The sequence below is a fragment of the Pseudophryne corroboree genome, chromosome 1 (assembly GCF_028390025.1).
Source record: "Pseudophryne corroboree isolate aPseCor3 chromosome 1, aPseCor3.hap2, whole genome shotgun sequence".
NCBI lineage: Eukaryota > Metazoa > Chordata > Amphibia > Anura > Myobatrachidae > Pseudophryne > Pseudophryne corroboree.
The window spans coordinates 937,118,324-937,133,371 of NC_086444.1; the positions used below are offsets into that span (position 1 = coordinate 937,118,324).

The window sequence follows — 15,048 nt, forward strand, 5'->3', positions numbered from 1 at the left end:
AAGGAACGGCGCTAACCAGAACAGACGATAGCAACACCAACCTAACCGGGATTCCACAACCAACCTTACAATATAACGGGACCACAACAGCGGGCCAACCGAAAACTTACACAGGTAAGCAGGAAACGAAGCACTGAGGCAGATGCCCAGTATCCACTACAAGAAAAGGAATTACCGGAAGGTATTACATTCCTATTTTCTCTAATGTCCTAGTAGATACTAGGGATCTGTGTTCGGACCAGACCAAGTAGCAGCTCAGCACAACTGTAAGGCCGAGACACCCCGGGCAGCAGCCCAGGAAGAGCCCACAGCCCTCATCGAGTGGGCCTGAATAGACGTCGGCAAAGGCAGAGCCGCTGAGGTATAGGCCTGTTGAATGGTCAACCTGAGCCAATGAACAATTGATTACTTAGAAGCCGGATGACCAATCCTGGTGGCATCATAAAGGACAAACAACGAATCAGATTTCCAATGACGAGCAGTCCGTTTGACATAAATCTTCAAAGCCCTCACCACATCCAAGGATTCTGGACCAACGGAAGCGTCGGACAACACAGGAACCACAGTGGGTTGATTCACATGAAAAGCTGAAACCACTTTTGGCAACTGAGGCCAGGTTCTGAGTTCCGCCCCGTCTTCATGAAAAATCAAATAAGGGCTCTTACAGGATAAGGCCACCACTTCAGAGACACGTTTGGCAGATGCCAATGCGAACATCATCACAGTCTTCCAAGTGAGAAACTTTAACTCCACCCTATGTAAGGGTTCAAACCAATCCGTTTAAAGAAAGGACAGAACCACATTGAAATCCCACGGAGCCCTGGGAGGTACGAAAGGCGGTTGCGTATGAAGAACTCCTTTTAGGAAAGTCTGTGCTTTCGGCAACACAGCAAGTTGTTTCTGGAAGAAAATAGCGCTGAAATCTGGACTGTGATGGAGCCTAAACATAGGGCCATATCCACTCCCGTTTGCAGGAAAAGTAGAAAGACCAATTCTAAATTCCACGGGAGAAACTTTTTTACTTTCAAACCAAGAAACATACTTTTTCCAGCCACGATGATAATGTTTTGATATAACCATTTTCCTGCCCTGGACCATGGTGGAAATAACCTCCTTTCTTGCTAGAATTTCTTGCTAGAATTTCCCTCTCAACCTCCAAGCCATCAAATGTAGCCGCCGTAAGTCAGGATAGACGAACGGATCTTGCTGAAGATAGATTTGGAGCAGCAGAGGCCATGGATCCTCCAGAGCCATGGATAGGAGGTCCAAGTACCACGCTCAATGAGGCCAATCAGAATTGCTTGAACGCTTTCCCTCCTTAGTCTTTTTAGAACCTTTAAGATAGTGGTAGCGGAGGGAACAGATACACAAACTGGTACGTCCAAGGTGTCGTCAGCGCGTCCACTGCTACAGCCTGCGAATCCCTTGTTCTGGAACAGTAACGGCATAGCTTCTTGTTGAGCCGAGAAGCCATCAGATCTATCTGCGGACAATCCCACCGGTGAAGTAACTGTTGAAACACCTGGGGATGTAGGCCCCATTCCCCCGGATGGAGGTCGTACCTGCTGAGGAAGTCTGCCCCCAGTTGTCCTCTCCTGGAATGAATATGGCTGAGATGGGCCATTGCATTGGCTTCCGCCCAGAGGAGTATTTTTGACACTTCTCGCATCGCCGCTCTGCTTGTTCCTCCCTGACTGTTTATGTACGCCACGGCATTGTTCGATTGAACCTGGATCGCCCAATCCCTCAGGAGATGGGAAGCTTGCAGAAAAGCACTGTAAATTGGCCTGAGTTCCAGGATGTTTATTGATAGAGCAGATTCCTGACTCGATCATATCTCCTGGAACCGGGTCCCTTCGGTCACAGCCCCCCAACCCCCGGAGGCTGGTATCCGTCACTAGTAGAATCCATGAGTGGATATTAAAAATCCTACCTTCTACCAGCTGAGGAACTTGAAGCTACCATAATGGAGAAATCCGGGCTTTCGGAGATAAGGTCACTTCCTGATGCATGTGGAGGTTGCATCACGACCACTTGTCCAGAAAATCCAGCTGAAATGGCCGGGCTTGAAATCTGCCGTATTGGATTGCCTCGTAAATAGGGAAGCTAATCCTAGGACAATTTTCAATCCCGGGTATTGGGATTGAAAAATGTCCAATCCCGGGATTGGCTTTTAATTATGTGGCTGCTCCGCCCACATAACTAACCATATACCGCAGGCTGGCAACTCCACACTCTCCCCCAGCGGCGACTGACGGCGCAGCGTGACCTCACACTGCGCCGGGGGAGCCGAAAGGAGGAAGCCGGGCAGCATCTGAGGGTCCCGATCCCTCAATCCCCGGGATTGGATTTTCCAATCCCGGGATTGAATCCCAGCAGTTTTTGGCCCTAAATCCCGGGATTGTCCTCACTACTCATAAGCAGCCACCATCTTACCCAGCAATCTGATGCAAAGATGTATGGGTACCATGCGAGGACAGAGCACTGAGTGGACCATAACTTGGATCGCCAAGGCCTTATCCATTGGAAGAAACACCTTTTGAGAAACCGTAACCAGTATCCCAGGAACTGAAGACATTAGGTCGGTTCCAGATGAGATTTCTGAAAATTCAAGATCTACCCGTGATCCATAAATAGGCAAGTCGTCAGATCGATGCTGTGCAGCAGACGCTCCCTGGACATAGCCTTTTAACAGGAGTTCGTCCAAGTAGGGGACTATGTTGACTCCTATCATGCGTAGTTGCAACATTATCTCCGCCATTACCTTGGTGAAGAACCTCGAAGCTGTGGACAGGCCAAAGGGCAAAGCCTGAAACTGGAAATGGTCGTCCAATATGGCAAACATGAGGTAAGCCTGATGAGGGGGCCACATGTTAATGTGTAGGTACGCATCCTTGACATCCAGTGATACCAGGAACTCCCCCCTCCTCCAGACAGGACACCACTGCCCTCAGGGACTCCATCTTGAATTTGAACACCCGTAGATATGGGTTTAGAGATTTCAGGTTCAAGATGTGTCGTACCGAACCATCTGGCTTTGGAACGACAGAAAGACTGGAGTAAAAACCCCCGTTGCGTAACGGAGGTGGTACTGGAACCACCACCCCTGTCCGCAAAAGTTTTTGAATAGCCTCTTGCAAGGTAACTTTTGCTGCTGGTAAAACTGGGAAGCCTGATATGAAAAAGCTGTGAGAAAGAAAGTGCTTGAAATTCCAGCCGGTATCCCTGGGAAATGATGTCCCTCACCCAAGGATCCCAGCAGGACTTCGCCTACACGTGGGTAAAGTGTTGAAGGCGAACACCCACCGGAAAGTCACCTTGCCGCTGGGGCCGACCGTCACGCGGAAGGTTCAGCGGCAGGGGATCCGGTGGTCTGGTCCAGGAAGGCAGCAGCTGCAGGTTTATGGGACTTACCACAAGATCCTCTCAGAGTGGTGGAGACCCCTCAGCCCCTGCCTCTGAACTTTGCCACACGAAAGGACTGCAAGGAGGGTCCTGTGTAAGAACGTCTAGCAGGTGGCACAGCAGATAGATAGACTTACCGGCCGTTGCCTGGGAGATCCATTTATTTAATTTGTCGCCAAACAAGGCATCACCTTGAAAGGGAAGATTTTCTACACCTTTTTGGAATCTGCATCTACTGACCATTGACGTAACCACAGAGCTCTGCGTGCCGAAACAGCCATAGCAGTAGTGCGGCCATTTATCTTACACAATTCTTTTACAGCCTCGCTCATAAAATTTGCAGCAGTCTGTATATGTTGCAGCAGAGTAATGACCTCATCCTGGGGCAGTGTCTCTAATCCATTACTAATATTATCAGACCACTCTACTACTGCCCTAGAAATCCAACCACAAACTATTGTGGGGCGCTGTGCTATGCCCGCTGCCGTATATATTGCCTTGAGAGCGGTATCAATTTTATGGTCAGCCGGCTCTTTTAGGGATATAGCCCCTGGCACCGGCAGTACCAATTTCGGACAAGGTCTGGATACATACCGATCGACTGACGGGGCCTTTTCCCATACCTTCCTATCCTCAGCTGGGAGGGGAAAAGTAGCTAAAGACCTCCTGAGGAATTTTACATTTCTTATCAGGGTTTAACCATGCCTACCTGCCCAGGGAGTTTAATTCTTTATACACAGGAAAAGTGACTGAGGTCTTCAGTCTAATATTAAAGTACAACTCCTCACCTGCTTCTTCCTCCTAATCCGGTATATGAAAAACCTCTCTTACAGCATAAATGAGGGCCTCCACCCCAGGGGACAGAGAGCTGTCCTCATCCATATCATCATCAGCCACATCAGGCTGATCAAAAACAGAGCACCTGTGGCAGTGAGCGTTTATATGAAACCAACAGAGGGGGCTTAGAAGCCTTTCTGGTATCTGCTGCTTTTGCCAATCAATAGACTGTTTTAACACCTGTCTCTCCTTCGCTGCAGTAAATTCTGAGTTTACATTCTGAATCATGCTTTTAAAACTATCTAGCCAGTCAGGTGCCTGTGAACTGTGTCCCTGTGGAGATAAGGAGCACTGTTCACACATTAGAGACTCCACTGAAGAAAGGGTAGAGTTACAAGAAGCAGACATAACCATGTCAACCGACATCTTTACACAACTGTAATACAGCGCAGCTCACAAAAAACACCTCCACACAGCCCCTACAGAGCCCCTGGAGTGACACTGAGGAATGGAGACCACACAGAACACAGCAGCGCAGTTGATAGAAGTGCAGCGGTGCTACTGCTGGTGTGCTCCCCCGCCCCCTGCTATGACCCCCTGGAACCAGTACAGAGTAACAGCGTGAGTCCCTGGAGGAGCAGTGTGCATGCAGCATTGATGATCCGCAGCAGCAGGAAATGGCGCCTTCCCACCTATGGTCCCGCTCTGGCAAGCCCCTTCCAATGGCACGCTGTCCCTTCAGTTTTATACGGGCCATGTTAACAAACAGAAAGATAGGTAAGTACACACAAGCCCTAATGGACAGTGAGCACTGCGGGGCATGAGCCCTGAGCCAGTCTAGTCCGCAGCTCGTGGCCCGTGACATGCCACCAAAACCGCACCGGGGACCTGCTAACCGGGACCCCAGGTGTTAACACCGCACCAACCGATCTTCGGCATCTGTTAGAGGGTGGCGGTTGTCTGCTGGCGTGGGCACACACTAACTATGTTCGAACAGCACCTCAGGAGCTCAGTGTCCTGTCAGCTGGGATTACGATCCATTAACCCTCAGTAGGTTGGTTCGGTCCCCCCTCTAAGTCCCACGAAGCAGGTAGACTGGTTGCCAACCAGTACTACCTGAAAATAATAAACTAAAATAAAAAATAAAGGAAACTCTGGAGCTCCAGAGAAATGCACCTGGCTCCTTGGGCACATTTTTCTAAACTGAGTCTGGTAGTAGGGGCATAGAGGGGAGGAGCCAGCACACACACACACTAAAGGTTTTAAATTGCCAGGCTCCAGTGGACCCGATCTATACCCCATGGTACTAAAGTACACATCCCCAGTATCCACTAGGATGTTAGAGAAAGGATATATTTTAAAATTACAGGCTGCGATCACAAAAACAGGATAAGGATAAAGCTTAGCTACTTTACATTAAACGTATGTATGCAATTTCTCGGCATGCATTTTTCCATAACCATCTTCACTAACCCTTACCATAGTCTAACCCTAAACTCTGGTAATATCAGCTGTCAACATTCTGTCACTGTTGACCAGATGAAAGTGACTGTCCTGCGTTCCATCCATGTCGACAGTCTGAACACATACCAGTACAGGGGATTATACTGTATTTGTCTAGTGAGGTCATAATAGGGATTTCACTAGCCTGATACAAGTTCTTTCAGGGTCTGTCAAGCAAGTAAAGACAATGGGTTCCTAATAGCAATCACTTCTTTATGGTTTACTTTAAACTCCATTTATTACTCTTGCTGACTGTGTACCCACTGTACACCGATAACTTCTGCCATTAGTGTGTCCTTAATGGTACAGTGTGTTTCATACTGCATATGGTCCTTAACCAGACCGGTCTTCTAGTAATATGGGCTCAAAGGGAAGTTGCCACAGGAGTATAAGGGTCCTGGGCTGATAGCTGAAAGTCCCCTTTTTCCAGGGGTACCAGATTTTCGAAAATAGACCCTGTTTAACCAAAGATATCAGACTTAAAAAGCAGTGGTCCCCATCTAAGCCTGTCAATTGCTCTTTCGAGCCAGAAATCCTAGGTTCTGTCTGACTCTGAGGGAGTACTCCAAAAGCTGGGACTCTCCCCTATCAGTGGACACTAATTCTGGGCATAGCAGAGACAAGCTGCCAGAGATATCCACCTTCCAGCAGCTGGTCCCGGCTCCAGCTCCACATGCCTGGTATGCAGTTTTATATTTTCATTGGTGGATTGCTCTGGCTACAGATCTCTGATCCCCAAGAACCTCCTGAAAGTTTTTTTTATCCTATTAAAAAGGTAAGAAATCTATTTCCAGGAATTAGAGATATCTGCAATCAAGCAAGTTGCTCTCCTTCCGGAGAATGAGGACTATTAAGCACACTCGACTATCCACCCCTCCAATGCGTATTAAACACCAACTACCACCCTGGAAGTCTTGTCCTGGGGCACCTTCATTCAGTCCAATGCTCTGTTCTACAGTTTAGTGTTATCCCTCCGCCCCATCTCCTACCATCTGTGCAATAAAGGAGTAATTTGCAGAAATTACCGCTCCAGGTCATACATGCCGAGTGGAAGATAGACCATCGACTACCACCCGCGTGACATCAGAGCTGCCACGGATAGCACCCTCCCCTACTGCTGGAGGATTGGTAGGGGCCCCAGTGCATTGCTTTGCCCAGGGGCCTACACTGCTGTTAAGACGGCCCTGTCCTTAACGTACCTGTATCATCGGACTACTACAATACAGCAACTTCATAGAGCAGGGAGACAACCTGCCAATAGAAAATTCCGCACTTTAGGCGAGTATTGGTAGCTTTATTTTTTATGAAGAAAACAAATTAAGAAAAGTTAATCTTTAGTGTTTATTCAGTCGAGTGGTTAACATGCAAATTGTCTCAGACTTCCCCATGTCAAATGCTGGGGTATCCTGTATGTTCAGTATTCCAGTTTTTGGTGCTGACCCCATCTTCTAACACTGCTTATCTGAACAACAGAGCTATGCATGGACTGGGATAGGCCACTTTAATTTCTGCACTATGGTCACAGCAGCTGGGAAAAGGTGGGTGTAGGAATTTTGGGATGCATAAAAGGATAAAAAAAAAAAAAAGTTTTAGAACTTTACCAAACACAATGAGAGTTTGTGGGGTGTGGGGGGACTTGGTCAATTAAGTACAGCCATCATTATATGTGGGGTATGCCAACATAAATGCATCTCTACAAAACTTCAAACGGGCTCTTAAGACCCATTTCTTTACCAAACCTAGCCAAATCTCAACCTAACCCTCTGTTCCATGCTCTCTATGTACCCCATCTGTGTCACCCCTGTCTGTCTACCCCTCCCCTTAGAATGTAAGCTCTCACGAGTAGGGCCCTCTTCCCTCATGTGCTTATACTTTTCTTACTTTAATAATCCTCAACTGCCCAGATCCCGCAGTTTTTGGCCACCTGGAACTTATCTCTATGTTTACTGGTGTAGTTATGCTTAGTTGCCCTGTACTTGTCCTATATTGTCTTCAACTGTAAGTCACTGTTTTCCTGTTTTGATTATGTGCATATGTACTCTGTAATTGGGCGCTGCGGAACCCTTGTGGCGCCATATAAAGGATAATAATAATAATAATAAATTTGCTTTGTTACCATAAAATGTAACAGTGGATAAGGGAAAATCCAGCTTGTTGCTCCAAATATCATTTAAGTGGGCAGGACATTGTAATAGGTCTTCCACAAGGATTGTCACACACCTTCATGTCCAGTCAGGTGATGCCACCCAATGTCATCTTTGATTTTATACACAAGCCTCCTTCATATGCTCATAACTGGACCCAGCAGGAGAAAGATTAATTGTATTCCTAAGCACAAAAAAAAAAACACAACAGCAACAACCACTACACATGGCTACATTGTTATACAATAAACACATTTATTAAGACACTCAACTACAGTTTATATACACCAGAAAACAGTTTATATACATCACAATTAAAAAAATAATAATAATTTACATTTGTACATCAGGGTAGAAGTGCATTATTGAGCATATTTTAATCACAACAGTTAGGGCTGCAAACATTAATGTTATACTGTACGTGCAGTGTCCTTATCAATCATTTCTTAGGGTTACTAAAGAGAAAAGTCTACAAGTATTTCATAGCTTGTGCTTCTTGAGAGTACTTTAAGGAGTTTGATTTGTGAATATGATGAGACTTTGACTTGGTCAAGTTATGTAAAAAGTCAGCTATGGCCGTGAAATTGGTTATGGTTTGGAATCGTGCCCAGGAATGGTACATTACAACATATTTACAGTCATCTGTTACTCAGCTCTTTGGGGAGAGGGAAAGGAGGTGACTCAAGGGCATAATCCAGTCTCCACTAACTTTTTACCCAAAGCTCTTTAAGAAGTGGGCCATTCTTGAGATACTCGCAGTGGCCACTCACTGTATTTTACTTGTTCAATTAATCTTTAAATAGAAATTGGAGCTGAAGATGACAGGGGGTTGAGATACAGTTGATTGATGGACAGAGGAAAAACAGCCATGGCTTCTTCCACCAGCTGCTATCCAAACCCTTGACCCTGAAGAGAGTATCCCTGGTGTCTACCTGCCTTCCATCACTGGGCCTCAGCTCTCTTTGTTAATAAAGTGCTGTTGAACATCCAAAAAGGCTTGGAACATTCGTAAGTGGGAGGAAAAGAAAACAACCATATCAGTACAGTGAGTAAAGGCCATCTACTGTCTACATGTGCATTGAAATGATGCAGCATGCAAGTTCTCACCCAAGCTGTGTGTTACTTGATATAGCAAATTCACTCTCAAATTAATAATATTGTAAGATTAAAAATAAAAGCCTTTGGTTTTTTTTCTTATTGATTACGGCCTCAAACTAACGTCCATTGACTCATGGTCTTACATTAGATGTTTAAATAAAAAAAAGCCAATTTTATGCATCCATCCATTTTAATGGAGCCTCTAATCAAGCACACAAGAATGCAATCTAGCTGCAGGGTTCTATTCTCATAACAGCACAGTGAGCTGACAGTAGAACTGGGAAACTGCAATTTTCAGCAGACTGCACACAGGCAGACATTCTAAAGAACAAATGACCGTGCTCAGAAAGGAAGAGTAGGATCATACTTCCTCTCTGAGCATATTGGGAGGAGTACAGTCTGTGGGACAGCAGTATGTGCAAGATGTCCAGATTAGGACAGGGCCACAGTAAGAGGTAGGGGCTTTGAGGCATTATGGACACTGGTGTCTCTTTACTGAAGCATGCTCTTGTCTATTTTGTAAGTGTAATTGGACTTTTTATAATAATTTTCAATTACTTTTACTATACCATTATTTTGGGCTAAGCGTTTCCTACTAAACATAAATTATAAAAAATATACAAGGATGGAAAAAGGGCAAATAAAAACTAATGAAAAAGTGAATACATACAACATAAACAGTTGTCTGTGGCAGTAATGTAGACCATATGCCATGTCATCCTTTAACATCACATGCAATGAGGATGGCGTACAGTAGAGGGGTAAATAAGAATGGAAATGATACATGGCACGGGGCAGATGGCTGGAACAGGGGTCAGTGAGAGATGTGTATATGTGATACGAGTGTGTGTGGGTGTAAAATGGAGAAGGGCATTTTGAGTATTATATGACAGCACCATAAAGATAAAAAGGTTTGGCTAGAAATTCAAATTTTATTGTTTTAAAACTGCATGTTTCCACCAACACAGAATCAACACCTACCAGTACATAGTGTTTATGAACATTTTGATAGTTCAACACTGAATGCTCTATTAAAAATTGTTTTAACCTTTCAACCAAAAGCAAAACAGCTTTTGGGGCAAAGGTACATACTTTTCCCCATGACCATGTGCTCTGCATAGCCATAAGCCGTTTCATCCAAGCCATTAACACTAGCTTAATTTAAATATTACGTATGTGTTGCAAAGGAAACGTGATTGGGAAAAATAACTCAAAGCGATCTGATGAACTACACACTTCTTGAAAAAAAAATTATATATATATATATATATATATATATATATATATATATATATATATATATATATATATAAAAAAAGTTTAGTGCAAATGATGAGGAAAAACAAAAACATAAAATCACATATTAAAAAAAAGTTTGCAGAAAACTAATAAAGTGACTAGAATTAAAGTAGCTCTAAAAGTTTTTCGGAAGGTAAAACATCACCAGCCTAATTGGCCTTCAGTAAGTCTGGTAAATGTTCAGACTGTCGCCAGCCCTCCTAGATTACGGTTATCTTTTGTGGTTTTGTTCAAGAAAGTCTGACATATGGTGGAGGACGAGAAAACTCTTCTTCTGTTTCTACACTGGTATCGGAGAATTGTACTGGAGCATTAAATATCCTGTCATCTCCCCCTAAAGAGAGAAAGAAAAAAAAAAAACACAACAACCCAGATTATAGGGCATTCACTACTTCGTTAATTTGACAGAGCACAATATTTTTGATAAGTTCAGCTCAATATTTTGGAAGTTTGAAAACGGGTCCATTTGCAAAAATAAAAATGGAGATACTGTAGGTCTTCTATTGCTTCTTTTTCTGCAAAATACAAAACTAATCATCCCCATGATCAACTTGGCAACTGCTCAGGGTATACATGTCCACTTACTGCTTCGCCAGGCCAATTGGAGAGGATGTGCATATGTGCGACTTGGCTAAACATCAAACATAAATAGCTTCCAAGTATTACTATGAGTAAAAATGCTTTATTTAAACAAAGCCTTTTTTCATTCATGAGCTTTAACTATTGAGGAAGGATTGCAATGCTACTTATACCATGCAAATCCTAATTCAATAGGCAAGACATAGGACCATTCTACCTGCTGGAAAGTCGATTTGCTCTCTTATAAGTAGAGCCCTAAAACATTTTTTCTAAAAATATTATAACTGTTAGTATAAGTATTCAGACTGCTAAAAGTTGAGATCCGATCAGACACTTTCTGAACAATTAGCAACAATTGTTATCACACTACCTTATGTCTCAGTACTAACAATGATGTATTAAGCCTGGAGAAGTGATAAAGCAGTGATAAATGCAAGGTGATAACACACCAGCCAATCAGCTCCTGTCAATTTACATATTGGAGCAGATTGGCTGGTGCGTTATCACCGTACATTTATCACTGCTTTTTCACTGTTTTATCACTTCTCCAGGATTAATACCAATGCCACCATCAAGGGGGGGCTGGGGGTATAATTGTCCCGGGCCCGGCCACTTTGACTAAGAGGGGGAGGGCAAGGGCTGCTTATACCGCCCACCGATATTTCTGCTGCTGTGCAATGGGCCCCCGTTCGTCCCCCGCCTGCTACTCATCACGATGCCCGCCGCATCAGTACAGCACTCAGTATTCTTTATTGAATACTATTGAACATGTCCCTCCCAAAATGGCTGCTGCCCTTAGAGGAGACAGTTAGTGAATATGCTAGAGGAGGCGGCCATTTTGGGGGTTACATTTTCAATAGTATTCCATTACGGAATACTGAGTGTCTGCTGCACGTGGCGGACACGGGCATCAAGAGCTGCGGGAGTGAGGAGGTGGTGAACGGGGCCCATAGATAGCAGTCAATACTTAGCTATTGAAGAGGGGGCAGCCGTGAACAGTGACGGCCAGGTAGGGGGATCCTGGCCTTAACAAGCAGAGCCCTTTACAGGTACAGGGGCATAATATGTTTTCATAGCTATGTGTACAGGAAACTTAATTTATAAAATACATACATACATATATATATATATATATATATATATATATATATATATATATATATATTTATTTATTTATTTATTTTATTTATTTATTTTATTTGATTTTTGTTTTGAATTTTTTGGGGGAGGGGGGGTGCCTGCCTATTATATCAGTCCCAGGCCCCACAAATTAGTTATGAACAGTGTATCTCGGGCATTCCCAACCTCGGCCCTCAAGGCAGTGCAGGTTTTAGTGATAACCAGCACAGATAGGTAAATCAAAATAACTGAGGTACTAATGAAGTCACCTGTGCTCAAGCATGGATATCACTAAAACCTGGACTGTTAGTGTGCCTTGAGGAAAATGGTTTGGAATGCCTGCTGTATCTAGCTGTTGCAGTGGGAAGCATAGGAGGCAGCTCTGTGATTGAGTGCTGTGATTTTTGTGACGCCATACCTATATGCCCGCCATTTTTCAGTAAAATGAATGGGCACCACCCATCATTTTGAAAAGTTGTCGATAATGGTGGGAAGTGTGTGTCAATGGTGTGTAACAGGCTTATTTCACATTATATTTTCTCACCACGGAAAGTGCACACCAGTTCAACAGTCTGAGATTGCTCACGCTCAGGGTGTAACCATTCCTAAGGAAGAGGAAACATTTTAGAATAAAAACAGCAACACACAAAAACAAAATGTTTATTGATGCTGTTCTCTCTCACGGAGAAAACTTCTTGAACAGGAAAATTTGAACCTACAATTTATACTGTACTATGTTGTTTATTAACAGGAGAAAAGTGAGGATCTAGTTCTTCCACATACTAGATTCAAAGAAAAGATCAAAACAGTGAGTGTTCATTCACAAAATTTTTTTTTATATATATGTGGTTCCTCTGGTTTGTTTGTATAACAGGGTTAATTTTTAATTGGCCCATTTGTGACCATATCTCTCTTCATGCACCCCTAAGCTCATTTACCTTTACCCTGGATCAGCTGCTATTTAGGTGTGTTGGTGACTGTCTCACTTTGAAAGCCAGTAGTTTGTTGGCAGGTGAGCTGTAAACCAGGTAAGCACACTTGTGTAGTTGTGTTATTTGTGTTGGCGACTGTCTTACCTTTTAAAAGCCATAAGTGTGGCAGGTAAGCTTTAAACCAGATAAGCACATTTTCCTCTATGAGACAGCAGTTGCCAGGTTTCTATAAAAACTATGTGAAAGTTTGTGATAGAGTAGGACTTGCGGTGAAATGGGTTCCCGTGGAGTGGGCCGCAAGCTTACATGCATTGTACATTTCATAAACCAAAACCCCATTATTTATTTAGATGTATATTAAAGCATTAAGGTGAATGAAGCTGCTTAGGAGAGTGCTGGGTTTTCCGTTTGAGATTATATATATAAAGCTAAATACAAAGTTTGCTGCTATACATACACATATATATACATACACACACATATATATATTATATATATTTTATATATATATTTTATATATATATACATATATATATATATATATATATATATATATATATATATATATATATATATATATATACATATATACATACATACATACATACATACATACATACATATACACACACCAGGGACGTGCAGTCAGGGGAGGTAGTGCCTCCCCTGTCATAATGATTAAAATAATACAAAGTAGATATTTATAACAGTCTGTTTTATAGGGGTGGTCTTCAGTTTGCCGGCTGTTGGGATCCCGGCGCACAGTATACCGGCGCCGGAATCCCAACAGCCGCCATACCAACACTTTCTCCCTCGTAGGGGTCCACGACCCCCCTGGAGGGAGAATAAAAAGTGTGGCGTGCGTAGCGTGCCACCATGCCCACAGCACGGCGAGCCCGCAAGGGGCTCATTTGCGCTCACCACACTGTCGGTATGCTGGTCGCCGGGAGCCCGGCCGCCGGCATACCATACCACACCCGTGTTATAGATATCTTCTTTGTTTTATTCTAATCACCCCTCTGTGGCGGTGATGCAGCATAGCAGGGTGGGAGGCAGCGGGAGACAATAGTAAAGTTCAGCCAGTGGGGGGGCGGGCAGGGGCTAGGCCAAGCTACAGGCTGTAAGAAACCATTGAAAATGTATGTAAAAGCGGCACCAGTACACGTGCCTCAATGAAAGGAGTGTGCATTCACTCACATGAAAGCACACCCCTGTAAGTCCAGGAGATGTTATTGGCCCAGCTGATCCAGTGCAGGATCCGCCCGGATCCATTGCTGGATCCGCTGGGTAGCGAGCGTATGCGGCGGGACACGATGGGTTCATGCCGGCGGGACCTGGTGGACATAGCGCGGCTGGCTGCGGGCCTGGATCCGGGTGGATCCTGTGCCTGCTAGCCATTTTGCAGAGTTCAGCAGCGGGTACCCATGAGGCGCCATTTTTTAAATTCAAGATGGCCACCCCAAGCCAATCACAGCTCGCCGCGTCATCGCCCCGCCCTCTCTGGCTGACATATATCAGGCAGCGGAGTCAGTCCGACGGCGGAGGAGGAGCAGTGAAGAGCTCCTGAAGGCAGAAGACGCCGTGGAACTCCTGGATGGGCGGCGGCCATGCAAAAGAACTTAAAGGCCGCCGCCCATCAGGTGAAGACGCGGGAAGCCCTGGAGCGGTGGCAGCCATGCAAAAGAGCTTAAAGGCCGCGCATCCAGGTGAAGGTGCAGCACAATAAAATATTAAAACATATGGTGTGGTTTTTATTTTAATATTTTCTTTACAGGCGGACTACGGGTGCCAGCGGGCCCTTAATGTCTGGGCATGTTGGCACTTGTGGCTCTCCAGTGCTATATCATTTATTATTATTATTTTATTTCAATGCAGGTTGAGTATCCCAAATCCAAATATTACGAAATACGGATTTTTTTGAGTGCGATAGTGAAACCTTTGTTTTCTAAAGGCTCAATGTACACAAACTTTGTTTAAATACACAAAGTTATTAAAAATATTGTATTAAATGAGCTTCAGGCTGTGTGTATAAGGTGTATATGAAACACAAATGAATTGTTTGAATGTACACACACTTTGGTTAACGCACAAAGTTATTAAAAATATTGACTAAAAATTACCTTCAGGCTGTGTGTATAAGGTGTATATGAAACATAAATGCATTCTGTGCTTAGACTTCTCATTATGGTATG

At 44.0% G+C, this 15,048-nt stretch overlaps 1 protein-coding gene across 3 annotated transcripts in view; it reads right to left on the minus strand.

The window, feature by feature from the left end:
• Positions 1-9,839: 9,839 nt before the first annotated feature.
• The window catches only part of LOC134918513 (uncharacterized), an 88,614-nt gene continuing 83,405 nt past the window's right edge, over positions 9,840-15,048 (minus strand). For all 3 annotated transcript variants that reach the window (XM_063920371.1, XM_063920370.1, XM_063920372.1), the window contains 2 exons: positions 12,469-12,529; positions 9,840-10,560 (listed from right to left, as the gene is read on the minus strand). In XM_063920371.1, the coding sequence (XP_063776441.1) occupies positions 10,457-10,560; positions 12,469-12,529 (165 nt within the window). In that variant the 3' untranslated portion in view covers positions 9,840-10,456. The remainder of the gene's footprint in view (positions 10,561-12,468; positions 12,530-15,048) is intronic.